This window comes from Vespa crabro, chromosome 1, assembly GCF_910589235.1.
Source record: "Vespa crabro chromosome 1, iyVesCrab1.2, whole genome shotgun sequence".
Lineage (NCBI taxonomy): Eukaryota > Metazoa > Arthropoda > Insecta > Hymenoptera > Vespidae > Vespa > Vespa crabro.
The window spans coordinates 1,027,501-1,047,500 of record NC_060955.1 but is presented as its reverse complement, the minus strand read 5'-3'; the positions used below and the strand labels follow the sequence as shown (position 1 = coordinate 1,047,500).

General features: G+C 35.8%; 1 protein-coding gene across 16 annotated transcripts in view; it reads right to left on the bottom strand.

The window, feature by feature from the left end:
• Positions 1 to 20,000, bottom strand: part of LOC124424310 (bromodomain adjacent to zinc finger domain protein 2B-like) — a 130,428-nt gene that overhangs the window by 40,289 nt on the left and 70,139 nt on the right. For all 16 annotated transcript variants that reach the window (XM_046963247.1, XM_046963214.1, XM_046963233.1 and 13 more), the window contains 2 exons: positions 9,333 to 9,390; positions 3,500 to 3,650 (listed from right to left, as the gene is read on the bottom strand). In XM_046963247.1, the coding sequence (XP_046819203.1) occupies positions 3,500 to 3,641 (142 nt within the window). In that variant the 5' untranslated portion in view covers positions 3,642 to 3,650; positions 9,333 to 9,390. The remainder of the gene's footprint in view (positions 1 to 3,499; positions 3,651 to 9,332; positions 9,391 to 20,000) is intronic.

Below are 20,000 nucleotides of genomic sequence, written 5' to 3'. Positions count from 1 at the left end.
GGCGAGGTGAGGTGGCAATCAATAAATATACAGAACCGGCGGAGAGCGAGGTAGAGAGAAAGAGAAAGCGAGAAAGCAAGCGAGCGAGTGAGCGAGCGAGTGAGTGAGCTAGCGAACGAGTGAGAGAGAGAGAGAGAGAGAGAGAGTCCGTCCGACCACCACCGGTCCGTCCGTTCGTTCTTGCGTCCCCAAAGCCTCGCTCTCTCCCACGGACCTGACCCAAGTGCGAGCGACGAAGAGAGAAAGAACGATAACGCCCTAGAGAGAGAGAGAGAGAGAGAGAGAGAGAGAGAGAGAGAGAGAGAGAGAGAGAGAGAGAGAGAGAGAGAGAGAGGAAAGAGAAGGATAGAAATAGACGAAGAGAGGAGGAGGGTGGAAGGATCAGAAGAGGCTCTGCTCTGCTTTGCTCCGCTCTGCCCTGTCAGAGAGAGAGAAAGAGAAAGAGAGAAAGAGATAGATGGAGAGAGAGAGAGAGAACGCGCGAGCATAGGGTGGTGGTGGTAGAGAGGAAGAAGGTTGACGAGAAGAAGGAGGGGAAGTGAAAAGGGGAGGGCAGGTCGGAGGTGAAGCAACGAAATAAACGAAATCCCATCGCGCACGATGGAACAGCATCCGAGAGACCTGTGCCAACCGGGACGCGAGGAAAAGAGAGAATAAGCAAGAAAGAAAGAGAGAGAGAGAGAGATAAATAGAGAGAGCGAGAGAGAGAGAGAGATACTGGCCCGATGCCGGCTCGAGTAGCGTTGGGAATCAATCGTTCTCGAAGCGTTCCTCTCGAATGAGATGGCAATAGGAGAAGTGCTGAGAGAGAAAACGAGAGAGAACAAGAGAAAGACAGAGAGAGAGAGAGAGAGAAGAGAACCTATAGACCTTTAGAGAAATGTCTTTACGAATATATCTATATACGTATACATATCTCGTAGGATCGCCAAGACTTTTGGAACACGAATCCTTCCGAAAACGTTCGAGATTTCTCAGGTCTGCGTTCCGTTCAAACGAAACTTCGCTCGAAATGGAGTTTCCGCCTATCCGCATTGCACGTCGGTCGGGGTCGAGGGTCGGAGTTGGTGGAGTCGTTCGGTCGGTTGTTTGGTTGGTTGGTTGGTTGGTTGGTTGGTCGATCGGTCGCTTGCTCGCTCGCTTGGTTGGTTAGTTGGTTGGTTGGTTGGTTGGTTGGTTGATCGTCATCGTCATCGTCATCGTCATCGTCATCGTCATCGTCGTCGTAGTCGTCGTAGTTCGCATAACGATGAATGAAATACCAAACTAAAATGTTCTGCTTATACCGACGGATGGACGGATTATTATACCTTTCCTATCTTTTATTATATGAGAGAGAGAGGAGAGAGAGGATGGAAGAGAAAGAGAGGGAGAGATTAGACAACAAAACCAATAGATTACGCGATACTATGAATAGTATTCGAATATTATAGATAACAATGTACGTAAGTACTCGCGATATGAGTCAATACTGTTATTATTATTACTATTATTTTGTTACTTTTATTATTCTCTTTATCTTTTCCATTCCTTATCATCGATCCCATCGAGCATCTATGTGATATCGAAAGAGACTATTTTTAATAGGGAAGCTAGGAAAATGAGAAAGAGAAGGAGGATTATTCAAAGAACTCTGAAAGTCGATGGATAATAAAATAAGTGATATGTATATATCTATGTATATATGCATGTATATATGTATGTATGTACCATACGTAGGTAGGGTATATGTACATAATACTTTTGCGATGAGAAAGTGATAGATCGAAGTGTAGAGTCGGGAGAAAAAAGCGTGAAACGCGTTGGTGTGTTTCGAGCTTATAGAGATAGAGATAGAGGGAGATAGATAAATAGATAGATATAGATAGATATAGATAGATATAGATAGAGCAGCTCGTCAGCCACAGCGTCGAGTATCAGACAAAAAATAAAGAATGAGAGAAAGAGAGAGAGAGAGAGAGAGAGAGAGAGAGAGAGAGAGAGAGAGAGAGAGAGAGAGAGAGAGGGACGTAGGTAGACGGAGAAAAAGAGAAAATAGAGAAGAGGATGATTAATGAAGCGTGCGGCTTTATCGGCGACTAAAAGAGATCGTAACGACGATAAAGCTTGACCCACACTTCACCGCGCTAGGCGTATAGGGCTATGTGGAATTATTAATTATCCACCCCCGTTGATTCGCATCAATTTGTCACATTCGTCCTGTTCAAACTCGGCGGGGCAAGAACTATAAGAAGAAGTCGTTTTCGCACAAAAGAATTCGCCCTATGTGTGTACGGTGGATTTTGCTCGAACGATTTCTATTCTTTTTCTCTTTCTTCTTTCTCTTTTTTTCTTCTTCTACTTTCTTTTCACCCGAGAAAATGAAAGGAAAAGAAAGGAAGAAAAACAAGGAAGAAGGAAAGAAAGAAAAAAAGGAAAAAAAATAAAAAGAGAGGAAGTAAATAAAAAGGAAGGAGTCGACGAATTTAATTTTTTCTACGATAAAAAAGAAGGAAAAAGAGAGAGAGAGAGAGAGAGAAGGAAGGAGAAGAAAGAACACAGAGACAGATAGAAAACAAAATTGGGAATATATATATATATATATATATATATATATATATATATATATATTTATAAATACACACATATATATATATATTCACATAGAAGAGACTCGAGTATCGTTGAGCGTACAATTTAAATATTGCAAGTACGGTCTCAATGGAATTTGCATTGATTTGCGAGAGGACACGAGAAGGTTTTCCAATTTTATCGGATCGATTAATTAAGCGTAGCATTCGAAGGGGCTGGAGGGAGGCTGGAGGAGAGAGAGTGGGGAGGTGGATTTGGGAAATGGTGATTGGGGAGTGGGGTAAACGAGAGGAGTAGGAGAAATCGCGCGCTAGTCTCGATTTGCTAGCGACGGATCAATCCCTTTTCGGCGATCGTCGAAGGATATCGATCTTTGCAATTCATCGAATATATACATATTATGCGAAAGGAGACGGCGATGATGGCCGTCGTTTGGTCAATCCTGCGGCCAAGCTACCAGCTAGTTCGATAGTCGAGCCGTTCTAGTTTCGATCAGAACCTTCATTATGCGAGCGTTTATTAAACCGCTAATTACAGATATACCGATCAGGTGAACGATGATAGTTGTCAAATACGCAAACGATCACACATACCTATGTACATATATACATACATTCATATATATATATATATATATATATATATATATATATATATATTTATGTATACAAGTATCTATGTGAAGTAAATAATAAAGGGATTGAGAAATAATTCATTATTTCCGTTTGTTAACACTTTTAATCAATCTGAATCATGTTTGTAGATCGTGTGAATTTTTTTTACTTCTCTCTTCATTTTTTTTCGTAAAATTGCAAAAAAAAAAAAAAAAAAAAAAAGGAAGAAAGAAAGGAGAAGGCGCAATCGACTCCTCGGCACAAATCGAGTCTACGTTGTGCGTTTGAACGTAAGAAAGATAAAACGGACTTACCACCAAAAAGTGTAGTGGGATCGAGCAGCGGATTGGCCTGGTCCGCCTGGAGCTTCTCGGAGGTGGAGGTGGAGCCCGGCGTTGCTGTTGCCGCCGCTTCACCTCCGCCACCTCCGCCTGATGCGGAGTTCTCCTTCTCCATGCCAGTCCCCTGTAAAATCGACGTTCCTTTCTTAGCAAGTACTTATTTCATACTTCCCTTTTCCTCCATTTTATTCTACCATTACGTTAACTTAATGTCTTATTTCGTCACTTGACAAATTTCATTTGACGGCGAGAGGAGTGGGGGTGGGGGAGAAGAAATCAGAGAAATTTATCGGAGTGAGAGAGAGAGAAAGAGAAATATATTAATAAATATTCCACGTCGTTCTTTCTTTTTACTTTTACTTTTTTAATTTCCTTTTTTACTTTTTTACTATTATTTTATTTTATTTTATTTTATTTTATTTTATTATTATTTTTTTTTTTTTATTTAATCAAGTATCGATATTAAAAGCGAACTCGTTTTGCTAGTAGCTCAACCACGAAGCTCGGATGGTACGCATTTCAATGAATTTATTCAAAGTCAAGGCGATCAACTAACTCGCGAGATATCGTTTCGAGGTTCTACAAATCGACTCGATATCTTGTAGTATTAAATGAATAATTTATCAACGTAACACACACGGTCAATATACCCGTAACCAACCGAGAACGGCTTCTAACATTCTTGTATATACTTACATTTATGTAAATTACTATATATATATATCCGACAGATAACGGCATTAAACCACGTGCAAATACTACGAGTTCTACCGCCAATTCGTTTGATTGATAATTTCGTATTTACGTAAGGGAATGATAAAAACGATTGGAAAGTATTGGAAAGTATTACGAAAACACACATATGTATATATATATATATATATATATATATATATATATAAACACGCACACACATCCATTGGAATGCAAATAATAAATCCAATAAATGCGATTCGATTGATATAATTATTTTAACGACAGTAATACAGTGATTGTTAATAACGAAGCGTTAATTATTGAAAATTTGTATATAATCATTATCCTTTCCTAAGTCAAGGTCATATAATTAAAATATTACGAGCGGATATTATCCCATATATAAAGATAAAATATGTTCATCTCTTTCAACAAAATAAAATGCCATTTGCATTCGGTGACTGTTTACCAGCTAAAGAAAAGGCTTCCTCCAGCGCTTTAAATAAAGGTCATTCTCCCCTCCACGTCTTCCCCTCCAGCGCTTTCAATCAGCTGACTGGCATACTCCCCCTTCCTCGCCCTGTCAGCTGTTGTATAAATATACATCGTTACAACGTTGAGTCAGGTTGAGCTGGTACTAGGCTAGACACAGGCAGAGCGCGCGCGACACCGTTATTATCATATACACTTGGTTATAATAGTCGTTAGTGCAAGCAAGTATGATGTATGCATGTATGTTTGTACGTACGTATGTGCACGTACTGCAAGTATACGGAAATACTATTGTCTCTACTCGTCCGTCTGAACGATTATTAATCGATGACGCGTCGATTCGTGACGTGTGACCCAAATATAATTTCCTATAATTACGATAAAAGTTATTTGTCTCGATACGGAAAAAAAAGAAAAAAAGAAAAAAAAAAAAGAAAAAGAAAAAGAACTTTCTACATCATTTTTTTTTCTTCTTCTTTTTCCCCTCATTTGATTTTAATCAAACGGAATAATTTACATATGAATTTATTATATATCTTCGAACGCGTTCGATGAAGTTCGAGCGAGCGTTTCTATTAGAATCCGAAATGTCGAATATTAAGGAAACGACCGATTATCGGAAACCATTATTATTTTTATTACTGCTATTATTATTATCATTATTATTATTATCTCTAAAAAAGATGAGATAATTGAAATTTCCTTTTCAACCGCGTCTTGCATTTCTTGTTTATTAAGTCGCGAAAAAATAAGATAATTGAATCTTCCGAATTATATATATATATTTCGTTGCTTTTTTTGATCGATATAAACGATTTATATAGATCGACTGAATTATATGTGATCCATCGTTACAAATTACAAAATACTCCTCGTAATTTAATAACAGATCTCTTCTGCAAGATGTAAGCCCGCTGATTGGAGTTTAACAAAAAAAAAAAAAAAATAAATAAATAAATAAATCAAAGCAAAAAGATACTTAACTCTCGACATTGTTCCATCTATCAGAGACGTTATCTCATTTAATATCAAAGCGAATGAGCAAGCATCATTCTCGGCCCTTCTTTCTCAAATTGGTCTCGCCTTTGACTCGGGAGAAAAAAAAAAAAGAACTATTCCTCGCGAAGTTGTCCATTTCTAACTATAAACGACGATGACGATGATAACGATAATGACGATGACGACGATGATGACGAGGAAGTAGAAGCGAAGTAAAAAGAAGTAAAGCGAATGGTAAAGGAAACTCGTGTCGTTCGTCCAAGAATAGAAATAAGAGAAAGAGAATAAGAGAAATAAATAAAAAAGGAAAGAAATAAAGAAAGAAAGAAGGAATGAAAGAAAGAAAGAAAGAAAGAAAGAAAGAAAGAAAGAAAGAAAGAAAGAAGGCGAACGCGTATAACGCGTCCTCGGCGCTTTTCGTCCCTGAATATCCGGGCGAGTTCGCAATGCTACCCCGTTTTCAGGCAGCCGAGTAGTACTCGGAGGTGCTCGTAAATTGGCGAGGAAGCGGAGGGATGCTAGAAGAGACGTTCTGGGTGGAGAAATTCTCTCTCTTTCTATCTCGCCCTCTTTCCCTCTCTCTCTCTTTCTCTCTCTCTCTTTCTCTCGTGTTCGCTCTTTCTTAAGGGTAGGGAGAGAAGGGTGAGAGATGGACCGAAAGAGGGGAGAGCTAGCTAGTGAACGAGAAAGACAGAGATAGAGATAGAAAGGAAGCTAGAGAGAGAGAGAGAGAGAGAGAGAGGGGAAGTGAACGGAGAATGGCAAGTCGAGAGCAAAAGGAAGACGCGGTCGACCATCGATTTCTCGACCGGTATTACGCTCCTTCCATCGTCGTGGAAAAAGTTGGTGCCGTTGTTGGACGTCCCAGGTAGTAATGCCTACGCTCATACAAAAAAGAAGGAAAAAAAAAAGAAAAAAGAAAGAAAAGAAAAGGACAAGAAAAAAAAGAAGAAGAAGAAGAAGTAAAAAGAGAAAAGAGAAAACTTCTCCTGTCTACCTAGTTTTCTTAGCCTTAGATATTTCTTTCTTCTTTTTTTCTTTAATTCTTTTCTTCTTTTTTCCTTCTGTATCTTTTAAAATCGAGCAAACGATCAATTCACGTATTGGTCAAATTCGTAAAACAGTAGTAACGTTTTTGAGATAATTATACATCCCTTTTGGCTATTATCAACTCGTTATCTTGTCATTATCGAAATCACGAGAGTACATAAATGTAGACACTTTCGAATTTCTCTCTCTTTCTCTCTCTCTCTCTCTCTCTCTCTCTTTTGTTTTGTTAATAGCATGAGAGCTGGGATTACGGATAAGAGTTAATCTTCGATTGCTTTTGATGTGATTAGAAAGAGAGAATGGTACTATTTTGGTATATAGTCGCGTGTGTTGTTATATAATAGATATGAATGAGGACATGAGAGAGAGAGAGAGAGAGAGAGAATTACAAAATAGAAATGAGACGACGATTCGTATAAAGCTTTAATGAATCTTTGTCTTCTAACAAAATAATTTTATTTATTTCTAATAATAATATTTATAGAAATGCGTTTATCTCTCGACGACCGATCAATCGAAAAGAATAAATTTCGATAGCAATTTATATTGAATTTTTCGAAACTTTAGTACCTATCATCGTTATAAAATAACGGATGATAAATGAAGAAAAAAAAAAAAAAATAACAAAGAGAAAGAAAAAATGTAAAATTGTAAACATCGAAAATACAGGTATAATAAATTTCTCAATTAAAAATCATCGACCTCGTTTCACTTTATAAGGTGTATCATTAATACGCGTTTTTAGTAAAGGAAAATTCTCGTTCATTATTCCTCCAAAGACTCTTAACATCGTTGAAATGAAATGATATATATATATATATACACCGTGGGAAAACGAAAACGAAAAGAGAACGATAGAGAACGATAGAAGGAGAAAAGAATTAAATACACAAGCACGATAAAGATAAAATTCGATGGAGCGACGTCCCAATTTTATTTCGAGTATAAAATAAAAAATGTTTTCATTCTCGTGTATCTACCCTCTCCGTACATTTCCGATAGTAAGAGTTCCCAAATACTTTGCAAAAGTGGGTTAATATTTAACTAAAGTAGACATTTACTATTTTTCTTTTTCCTCTATTCTTTTTGAATTTTTCTCATCTTTCTCTATGTTCCCTCTTACTTGTCGCGTTTTATTCTCTTTCTCTGATCTTCCATATCTACAATTCTATCTATATACCTAAACATATATATATATACACATATATATACTGACGCATATTTATATATATATATATATATATATATATATATATATATAGATTAAAAAATTTTGGTTTTTTCAATTATCCCCTTTTATTATGATTAACGACTAGGAACAAGATTTTACTAAAACACGAAAAGAATAAAAAGAAACAAAACAGAAAAAAGATAAAATAAAAGAGAAAAAAGCAAGAAAAAAAGAAATCACAGGACGAATGTCAAAAAGTTTGTTTAGAGGAGGTAGAATAACGTCCACTTTTTCGTGCAAAACTACCGCTAGAGACAGATGGACGAATTTAGCTGTTCGATTAACGAACAGCCATGGAACTCTCTTCTCGGCGGACATTTTCGAGAGAAGGGAAGATATATATATATATATATATATATATACACACGTATATATACACATAGTATATATATATATATATATACGTGGCAACGAAGGACCTCGAGATCTTGATGCTTTCGCAGAGAACGGAGCGACATCGCGGCTCGCGTTTCTGTACGAGCGAGAGCGAGATAAGAGAAACGAGAAGAGCCCAGGCGAGTGAGTGAGTCTGAGAGAGAGAGAGAGAGAGAGAAAAGAGAGAGGTGGTCGCAGGAAGGTAGGAGAGGTAGAGGAGGAGCAGCAATCAATACAGAGCCACCAGAGCAAAACCATCCCTCGACTCTCTCTCTCTCTCTCTCTCTCTCTCTCTCTCTCTCTCTCACCCTCTTTTCCCTCCATCTCGTGCATACACAGGCGCGCGTGATCACACGAACGAACGACCGAACGAACGAAGAGAGGAATACAGCACTATTCTCTCTCTCTCTCTCTCTCTCTCTCTCTCTCTCTCTCTCTCTCTCTCTCTCTCTCTCTCTCTCTCTCTCTCTCTCTCTCTCTCTCTCTTTCACGAATAAATAGTGTATGTATGTACCTGCGTGTGATTGCGACTGTATTCTAGGTAGAATAGAACGTGGTTTAGCGAGAGACTTCCATACAAAAGACACACGCTTTCACGCACGTGGATTATGAAGAGAAAAGAGAAACAGAGAGAGATATATAAAGAGAGAGAGAGAGAGAGAGAGAGAAATAGAAGGGAGTTGGCAGGCGTGCGTTGTCTCCGATCGTAACCGATAGAACCCATATAGCAACGATTAGATACCTTTCTTACGTTGAGATACACCAGATATAGAACGCGTCAGATGAGTTAGTCTAGAGATTGAAAGGATACCTACAAAGGGATTTAATTATCAAGTGACGTCAAGTTTAAGTTATGAACGAAAATGTCCTATATACATATACATATATATTATATATGTATATATATATATATATGTGTGTTGTTTTTTTATTTCTTTTCGTCAACATGAAATGTATACTTACAATTAATTACGAGGTCTCAACTCATAGTAAAAGCCGGCTCCACGGGGCACCATCACACCTGTAATAGAAAATTATAATATGAATTAATAATCTCTTCGGTATAATTTGTCATGATTTTATTTTTATGTGTTTATAATAATAAACGTCATATATTATGAAAGAGCGAGAGGGAGAGAGAGAGAGAGAAATGTGCTAAATCAGAAACGTTGGAAAATATCTCTTGAAAAATAGGAATAGGGACAAGCGTATCTCATTGTCTACGTCATCGACACGAGGCCGGACTTGCATTACGTAAATGCAATATATAGTATAACGCTTTGGAAACCGGTGAGATAATTTATATACGGTCGAATGCACTGGCTTTTTCGATACACACACCCAAAAAGAGCGAGAGAGAGAGAGAGAGAGAGAGGAAGAAGCTGCATCGAACGATAGAAAGCGTACATCCAAAAGAGAAAGAGGGAAAGAGAGAGAGAAAGAGACGGGCGAGAGTCCAGCGAAACGTTGATCGCCATCCATTAGTAATTAGCAGGTAATGGATATTACCCTCTTGTAAACATTCGTATTCTAGAAACACTACTTACATCATGAAAATACGATACCCGAAGGGTGGTCTATTTCCAAACAAAAAAAAAAAAACTCGAAAAAAAAAAAAGAAAAAGGAAGAAAGTTTTCTTTTTCTCGGTGAACTAGAAATCGTTTGGTTTTGCATTTGAAAGAGAAGAAAAATAAAAAAAAAAAGAAAAAAGAAAAAAAAATTGAAAAATAAAAAAAAAGGAAAAAAAAGAAAATAGCTGTCAATAATTCTCGAGTAAATGCAATCATAGTAATTCGTGTTGATGATCGAGATAGTTATAAGCAATATAAATAATTCGGCCATTCATATACGTAGGTGTATATATATATATATATATATATATATATATATATATATATATATATATATAAACATACACATATACACATTACATTTTATATATGTGCGCGCATGAAACCCATACGAATACCTAAAGAGGTAAAAGAGAAGAGCAAACGAAATCGAACGGTCGGCTTCAATAAACAGCTCTTTTATTGGCGTTGGGCACATTACACGCCGCTGAATAGCTAATAAATACTTGATGAAGTTTAATACCCGATGATTTACATCGGGTACGTTCGATGTTCGTTTTTGGGAATACGCTAGAGCGTCAAAGGAGTTTGAATATATCGTTTCGATTTTCGGCCTGTACTATTTAATTTCCTCGATTTTACAGAGCTACCTTCACGAGAAAGAAAAAGAGAGAGAGAGAGAGAGAGAGAGAAAGAGAGAGTACACAGGAATTTAAAGCGTTAACAGGAGAGAAAAATAATCTATTGGAACGTACATACCGTACGTACGAGTTATCAGGTGTAATGCAGAGCCACCATTGTAGATTTATCCGGTCTCGTTAATTATTTATTAATTAGTTCGTTCGTTCTCTTAGCGGGAGAAAATAATTAACCTTTGTCGGGGCCAAACTGGATTAAATACTCAACAAGAATTGGTGGTAGGGGTGTCAAGGCAACAACGACAACGACGACGACGACGACGACGACGACGACGACGACGACAACGATGACGATGACGACGACAACAACGACGACGACGACGAGTTCGCACGACCTCCGACCGATTATCTGAGTACGTTAATTCATTAATTAACGAGGGAGCCTCCTCTTATCTGTCGACGCGAACCACTGATAACGGACCGAGAATCCCGACCTAGTCTAACTCCCGAGGCCGTAGAAAGTTGAGTACGCGAGCGTGTACTGTGTCTAGCTCTCTCTCTCTCTCTTCCTCTCTCTATGCTAGTATACTTTACTAACATATATATATATAAATATATATATATATATATATATATATATATATATATATATATTTATACTCATACACACACACACCTTGTATTTCCAAGTCGTGAGAGAGAGAGAGAGAGACACGCAAGCGCTCAAACCATGCTACCGAGAATGTATCCATAATTCATGAATAACACGGCTATCGCATAGATTTGCCGATCGCTAGAGCTCCGGCATGACGCTTTCAAATTGAAATATTCGACAATGTGGAAAAGATATAACGGGAATACGTGACATTTCCTTTTGGATCTTATATGTAGCCTATAGAGAAGAGAAATGATTATTTTCTCTTCCCCTTTCTCTCATTCTTTCTTTTCCCTTCCTTTCCTTTTTTTTCCTTTTTCTTTTTTTCTTTTATTTTTTACTTCTCGAAGAAAACAAAACGGGAAACGACGAGAAAGAGAGAAAAAGATAGACAGAGAGAGGGGGCAAAAGGAAAGAGACATGGCAAATCGTTTGCCCTTTGCCATTTACTACCGTCATAAATCAAAAAAGCGTATACGTTTATGTATGTTAATCGCAAGAGAACGCACGGACAATATGTAAGTGCGTTTTGTTGGAACGAGCGAGCGCCCGTCTCTTCTCCTTTTTTTTCGAATGAGAATGCAAAGGGGAAAAAAAAAGAGAGAAAAGAAAAGAGAAAGAAAAAAAAAAAGAAAAGAAAAATAAAGAAAAAGGGAAAGTGTGAGAAAGAAAGAAGGAAAACGTGGAAAGAAAAAGAAAAAGAAGCCGATAGAGAAACGACGATAAAAACGAAATTATAATATCCATTAAGAAATCGAAAGATTTGTTTTATTGTTTATCTAAGAGAAAACACATTTCTCAATGTGATAGATGCTCTTTCCCCCCCCCCCCCCACTCCCCTTCTTCTACCCCACCCCCATTCCCCTCTTTCTCTCAATCTCATTCAATAAAAGTGAGAGTCAATAAGTTTGACTACTAAAGGATATTTTTATTATTCAATCTTGATGATTAAAGAGATAAATGAGATATATATTATAAATATGTATTTGCCTGTGTATTTACTATGATTCATAATCGAGAAGTAATATACATATACATAAATAAATGTATATGTACATACATACATACATACATACGTACGTATATATCCTCCTCGAAGAACAGTTAAGACGTCGGGATCGATTAATTTTAAATTATGGAACGTCGAAAAAATCATATTTCTTCGGAGGAAAAAAAAAAACGAAGCTCTCTAACTATGTCAAGGACAATTAAAAAGGGAAAAAAAAGAGAGAAAGAAAGAACGAAAGAAAGAAAAAAAAAATACAAAAAAAATAGAACGAAAGAAGAAAAAAAATAAAGAGAGAAAGAGAGAAAGAGAGAGAGAGAGAGAGAGAGAGAGAGAGAGAGAGAGAGAGAAAGAGAAAGAAAATAATCCATTCGAGAGAGACGGGTTCAACGTTCTCTTCGTGTGTATATAAATATGTATATTATATCGCACGCGAAAGAAAGAGAGAGAGAGAGAGGAAGAGAGGGAGAGGCAGAGAGAGAGAGAGAGAGAGAGAGAGAGAGAGAGAAAGAGAGAGAGAGGCTGAGTCATCGATATAACTTTACGCACGTAGTATATACGTGCTCGCTACTACTACAATTTCATTCATAAACGTAAAGCACTTACAACACAATGAAACCAAGCACACGTATGTCTCCTCTCTCGTCACACATACACACACACATACACACACGCACGCACGAATACCACACACGTACAAGCGAGGAAGAAAGAGAGGGGGAGAGAGAGAGAGAGAGAGAGAGAGAGAGATAGATAAAGAGAGAAAGAGAGATAAATAGATAAATACATACATAGAGTGAGGGAGTAGGAAAGCGTGCGCGCTATTAAAGCGCCTGTATGTAAATGCGCACACGTGCGCTTCGAGCGCACATGCCAATGTATATACATATACATTTGCATATATATATGTTATATAAATGTAAATGTCTGTGTGTTTGTTTTTGTTATGTTGAAATTCGCGCACATACATATCATCTTTCTTTATCTTTCTCTTTCTCTCTCCCTCTCTTTTTATTTTCTGAGTGAGAGAAGAAAATACATAATTCTCTCTATTTCATATGCTCATCGTTTAACGCACATTTATTCACGCATATACACACGCATACCTATCATTCGTGCCAAAGTGTTCTTCTTATGTGGAAACTACAAGAGAAAGAGAGAGAGAGAGAGAGAGAGAGAGAGAGAGAGAAATATACACTGACTAGACGCGATAGTTGTAGCGGTACATACGTTATTCTCTCGTGAATACGAGCTTATATACATTCATGTTTATATGTATGCATGTACATATATATATATATACACATATGTATATACATATATACATATATATATATATATATATATATATATTTATGTATATATTTATATGAGCGCTCGCGTGCACGTATGTATATATGAGATAGAAACATATACGTTTTACACACGACCTTACTTCGTATATGTTACGGTATCTAGGTCAGTGTCTTCCTCGAGAATGGCTTTTCGAGGCCCGATTTGACATTCGAGCTCGATTCCCTTCGTTTCTCTACATCGTGCTTTTCGTTGTCAAGGTCTCCCTCCCAATCTCTGTCATCCTCTATGTCAAATGTATTAATAGGAAAGAGAGAGAGAGAGAGAGAGAGAGAGAGAGAGAGAGAGAGAAAAGAAAGAAAAAAAAAATTGTCTATCCTATCTTTTTTTTTTTTTTTTTTTAACTTTTCATATCATTCGTAGGGAAAAAAACAAAAAAGTAAAGGAAATATATCGAGGATAAAAAATATACACTTCGTTTGATTAACAAAAGAAAAAAGAGAAATTCACAAAAATTGTCTATTTCCTTTTTCTTTTTTTAATACAGATTATTAAACAACGTGCATATGAGATATTACGGACGAAGAATATTCAATCGATTCGATTAATGACTCTAATAAAAAAAAAAAAAAAAAAAAAAAAAAAAAAAAAAAAGAGAGAGAAAAAAGAATAATGGAATTTCATCTTTATAATTAACTCCTCTTACTGAAGTAGTATAAATTTTGCTTTTTCTTTTTTCTTTCTTTTCTCGGAGCATTATCTCGCCAATTAAAATAGTTATGATAAAGATAAGAATCTGTTATAAATTAAGTTAGAACGACAATGAGAAGAATCGGTATAAATGATATTCTTTCTTTCTTTCTCTGTCTCTCTCTCTCTTTCTTTCCCTATCTTTCATTTTCTTTTTTTTTTTTTCTTACGACCACGACCGCGAGCAATGTGGGTGAAGGCTAATGGCCGACCTCCAACTTTTAATCGACGATTTTCGCGAAACACTAACGGCTGGATAAGTTTTCTTATCGGTGCTGTTCTTTTTTACTCGAGAAGAAATGAGAGAAAGTATTAGCGAGTTTGCCTCGACGATTCTAATAAAATCATTTTATTTCTTTCAAACTTGACGCAAACGAAAGAGAGAGAGAGAGAGAACTTCAAATATTACAAATTTATTTATTAATTATAAAGATATAATAAGGTGAAGAGAAAAATCAATTTTATCGGTAAGATCATCGATCAGCTGATCTTTTCTACAATCGAATGAGTTATTTCAATCTATTTGTTTCTTTCTTTTTTTTCTCTAACTTAATTATCAATTATTAAGATAATTGAGAAGTAAATGATAATTAGTGCCTATATATATATATATATATATATATATATATATATATATATATATATATATATTTATCTTCGATCAGCTGATTTTTCCTGTGTCAAATGAATGAACTATTTTCATCTCTCTATCTGTGTGTATTTCGTTTTATGCAATTGTATTATTAATTATCACGAGATTATTACAATAACGAGAGAAGAAAATCGATGAGTTTACGATTTGTTTTTAATTATTATTTTAAACAGACGATTATGATCTTCGATCAGCTGATCTTTTCTTATAAGTTTAATGAATACTAATAATTTTATCGAATAATAATACAGAGTTAATTCGTTTTTATATTCGATAAACGGACGAATCGTACTCTTTTGCATTCTCCGAAGCAAATAATAAAAGAATTAAGATTCTTGAAAAATTGATAATGTAACGATTTTTATCACGATGACCATTGGCTCGATAAAGTATACTCGTAAGTCGTTTCGTTAAATTTAACAGAATATGTTTTGAAAGTGAATCGACGGAATTTGGATCGTTCAACCAACACTATGGAAATATCTTCCTTGTTGTGGAAAATTTACAAATTTTCCGGCATTTATGCAATTTAAATATTGAATTTATGGAATATCAACGAGCAATATAACGAGATCAGAGAATAATTAAAACGTTCGCGCATGTGTTTCTCTACCACTTTCCATGATTCTCCGTTTTTGTTTCACAACAGCGTGACAACTAAACCAAGCATTTTCGACAAACGAAACAATTCAACAAACGAATCCTTGATGACGCGCGAATGACGAATAAGAATTTTTTTATCTATAGATTTTTTTTTTTTTTTTACTATACTCACTAAAGAAGACAGATCTGAGATAAATGACATGCGGATGAAAAAAGAAATTTATTTATCCTCGCTTATCTTTTTTTTTTTATACTATATTTACTAAAAAAAGAAAAAAAAAAGAATGAACGTAGATCCAAGATATCTCTTCGTTTAATGATCGAACGAAAAAAGAAAAGAAAAAAAAAAAATATATATATATATACAAAAGAAAAAAGAAGAAAACTAAGCGAGATCCAAGCGAGTCTTCGCACCTGCACGCTAACGTTCCACTTCTTAGAGTCACACGGCCCAGATTTTGCTCCATTACGTTCGGCTCGACTACTTCGCGTTAAGACCTTCGCAGCTCGTCTTACATTTCGAAAACTTATGTAACACAGTAAAAAAAGAACACACGCACACAAAAAAAAAAAAAGAAAAAAATGGAGAAAGAAAATAAGAAAAAAGAAAAAAAAAAAAAATATGCTTTTCACCGCGCATTAAATCAAGCACGAAGTAAAACGAACGAAAATATTTCCAACGCGTTACTTTCATTTCATATATTACATGTATATTAATGTATTAAAGTACAATTATATTACATATGCATACGATACATACGTAGTACGATATGTAAATACGTATATCTCGGATTATATTCTCCTTCTACTTGCTCTTCTACACAAACCAACATTGTATTAAGCGAACGATTCTGACTCTATTTGATTCAACTTAACTCGACTGAACATTTACACGCTATCTTCAGATTCCCTATCTTCTTTCGACTTCCTGTCCTTCCCGGTTACATTCTGCCACAAAATTGTATTTGTACTAAGTATAAATCATATTCATTTTATCCGTATTATATTGCCCGTTATAATCGAGATTAAGATAAATATCACTGCGTCAATGCAAATTTTTTTTTATTCGAACTAACGATAGAAGAACAAAAAGTTTTAATTTAACTAATCAAAAGAATCCTCTCGAATTTCGTAAGAACTTTTTTCTTTTTTTTTTTTTTTTTTTTTTTTCAAATCGTGTACAAATCCGAAAGATACAAAGGTGAAAAGTGACAATCTATATAGATAAGAATGATCTATGAGAGGATGATCTATGAGAAAAATAACTGTACCAGCTAAGAATCACTTGGTTGTTCACTGTGTTCAGTTAGAAACCGGAAACTCGGTTCCTGACGAGGCAAGACGAAACGAAATTGACGGAAGTTACGCAGCGAAAACGCTTCGCTGCCGTCGCCTATAAATCAGACTTCTTCTTCCATGGAGGCCTCTCCCACCCCTTTCTCCATTTCCACCTCCCCTTCTCTTCTAACAACTGTCTCTGTCACCGTGTGTCTACGTATATGTGATTCTTTCTCCTTCTCTTTCTCTCCCCCTCTCCCTCTCTCTCCCTCTCTCTCTGCACACCCCTTATTTCTATCTTACCCTCGCCCTCTTCTCTCTGTCTCAAATCCATGATGGCCCATATTGTCTAGTTAACGATCGATTCGTACGTTCAAAAAGATAAGAGAAAAATAAATTTCCGATGCTCGATATACAAATTGAAAAATTTGTGTAATTTCAATCGATTAACAAATTATCTACCCGTTATTTCGTTTTGGACGATGTCATCGAATAAAATGAAAAAAAATATTATTCGTAAAGACACGTCTCCAGGATGATGTATCTTTAAAGATATAACAAATGAAAAACAAGAAGAAAATAAATCGTAAATAAATAAAAGATCCTATTCTTTTCTGCTTTCTTTCTTTTTCTTTTTTTTTTTTTTTTTTCTTACTTTTTACTTTTCTCAAACTCGAGGTTGTCCAGATCGATGGTATAACTTAACGCTAGATATGTATCTATCGAACGCCATATTCGTCGATTTGCCACGGTCACAGCTGTCGTTTCTATTCCTCGTCTCGACCCGTAGCGATCGTGTTTCATCGCATCCGATGCTTCTAAAGCTCTTAGATGCTTTTAGCTATGTAGGTATCATACCGAATCGTCCTTCTCCGGACTTTTAATGTTTCGATAAAAAAAAAAAAAAAAAAAAAAAAAATATTGTCGGCGATATGAAAATTCTACTAAAACGTCGAGACGAGACACGACATGAAACGTACAAAAATCCTTCTTTCCTTCCCTTTCCCTCCTCCCCCCCCTCTCTCTCTCTATCTATCTATTTAACATCGACTACGCTTCGACAAAAACTACTCTTTCTCTCGCGAATTCGAAATAAATGATGACAGATTTAAAAAATATTTTATAAAATATCTACAACCATTAAGAACGATGTAGAATCTTCGATATATAATCACAATGGAATACGATTTTTTTCGCACGTATCGAATGATAAAGAAAAAAAGAAAGAAAGAAAGAAAGAAAAAACACAAGAAACAAACAACAAAAACTTTTACATTTTTTTTTTATTAACTCTTCATTAATTCAATTTATTTCGCACATTTAAAAAATGATTTCCCCGGACATACGTATAGTATGATAACGAACGTATTTACAACCCTTCAATAATCCCCATCATTAAATTCAATTATTAACTCTTCGTAATTCGATTTATTTTCACATTAATAAAAATTAAAAATAAAAAAAAAAAAAGAAAAAAAGAAAATAAAAAGGAAAAAAAAAAGAGAAAAAACATATGACCCGAGTGTAAATACGATATTAATGAGAAAGAGAGGGGAGGGGTCGGAGTTTATAAATAAAAAAAGAAGACAATAAACTTGCAATCTGTTATAAAAAAAAAAAAAAAAAAAAAATAAAGAAAGAAAGAAAAAAGAGAGAGAAAAAATATAAAAATAATAATCACCTATCGTAGAGAAGAAAAAGGAGACCGGAATAAAAGAAGGAAGAAAAAAAAGAATGAAAAAATGAAAGAAAGAAAGAAAGAAAGAAAGAAAGAAAAAACATAGAAGTATGCAACGAATGACAATCGAAGGATGAAGAAATAACCGATGAACAAATTGGAAAGATATAATTCAGATTTATTCGTCCAGCTGATACTTGGACGCTGCCGAGTATCTCGACTTTCGTTGCGGCGGATCGATAACAGAAACCGGGGTGGGGCATTGTCGTATTCCCTCTGCCTTCCCCTTCTCTAGCTCTACCCCTTAGCCATCCCCCCTTGGTCACCCCCTCGACGAGCATCCCTGACGCGATCGCGACGCTAAGGGCTCTGACGGTGCCCGCACGTGAATCCCTTCTCTTCCATACCTCTCCTACTAGCACCTCTTCTCCCCTCAACCCTCCACTGCACCGATCTCAACCCCAATCCCAACCCCCACCTCCACCGCCTCCTCCATCTTCTCCTTTTCGTTGTCGTCAATGTTATCCTGCAACGTTGTAGTTAAATTCGTGTGAGTGCTCGTTCTATACAACGTTCCTATAAACGGGGAGAGGGGGGTTGAAATGACCAACGTTAAACGAAATTAAACTTGTTACTCTCTTTCCGTCTCTCTCTCTCTCTCTCTCTCTCTCTCTCTCTCTCTCTCTCTCTCTCTCTCTCTTTCTCTCTCTTTCTCTTTCTGTCTGTCTGTCTGTCTGTCTGTCTCTTTCTAAAGTTTACAAAGTAATTAAGAATCCTTATAAGAGTTAATATAACGGATAATAAAATAATTTATAATTGATTATTATTATATTAATAAAACTTTGATTCTGTAAGGCAATGAAAATGTAATATACTTGAAAATTACTATCGCCTCGATATTACTCTCGCTCTCTCGCTCTCTCACTCTCTCTCTCTCTTTCTCTCTCTCTCTCACTCACTCTCTCTCTCTCTCTCTCTCTCTCTCTCTCTCTCTCTCTCTCTCTCTCACTCTCTGTCTTTCTCTAAAGTTAACAAAGTAATTAAGAATTTTATAAGAGTCAATAAAAGATATAATAAAAAAACAAATTTATATAATTGAGTATTATTATATTAATAAAACTTTGATTCTCTAACACAATGAAAACGTTAAATACTTGAAATTTCTATCATTTCGATATTATTCTCTCTCTCTCTCTCTCACACACTCTCTCTCTCTCTCTCTCTCTCTCTCTCTCTCTCTCTCTCTCTCTCTATCTCTCTCTCTCCTTCCATCTGTCCTTATTTGTCTTTTTCTAAAGCTTACGAAGTAATTAAGAATCTTATAAGATCTAATAAAGTATATAACAAAATATAATTTATAAATTGGATATTATCATATTAATAAAATTTTTGATTAGATAATGCAATGAACAATTGAAATTCGTATCAACTCGATATCATTCGATATATCTCATCTATATACGTCGATTTCATATTTCGTTAATAACGATAATAATGAATGGAAAA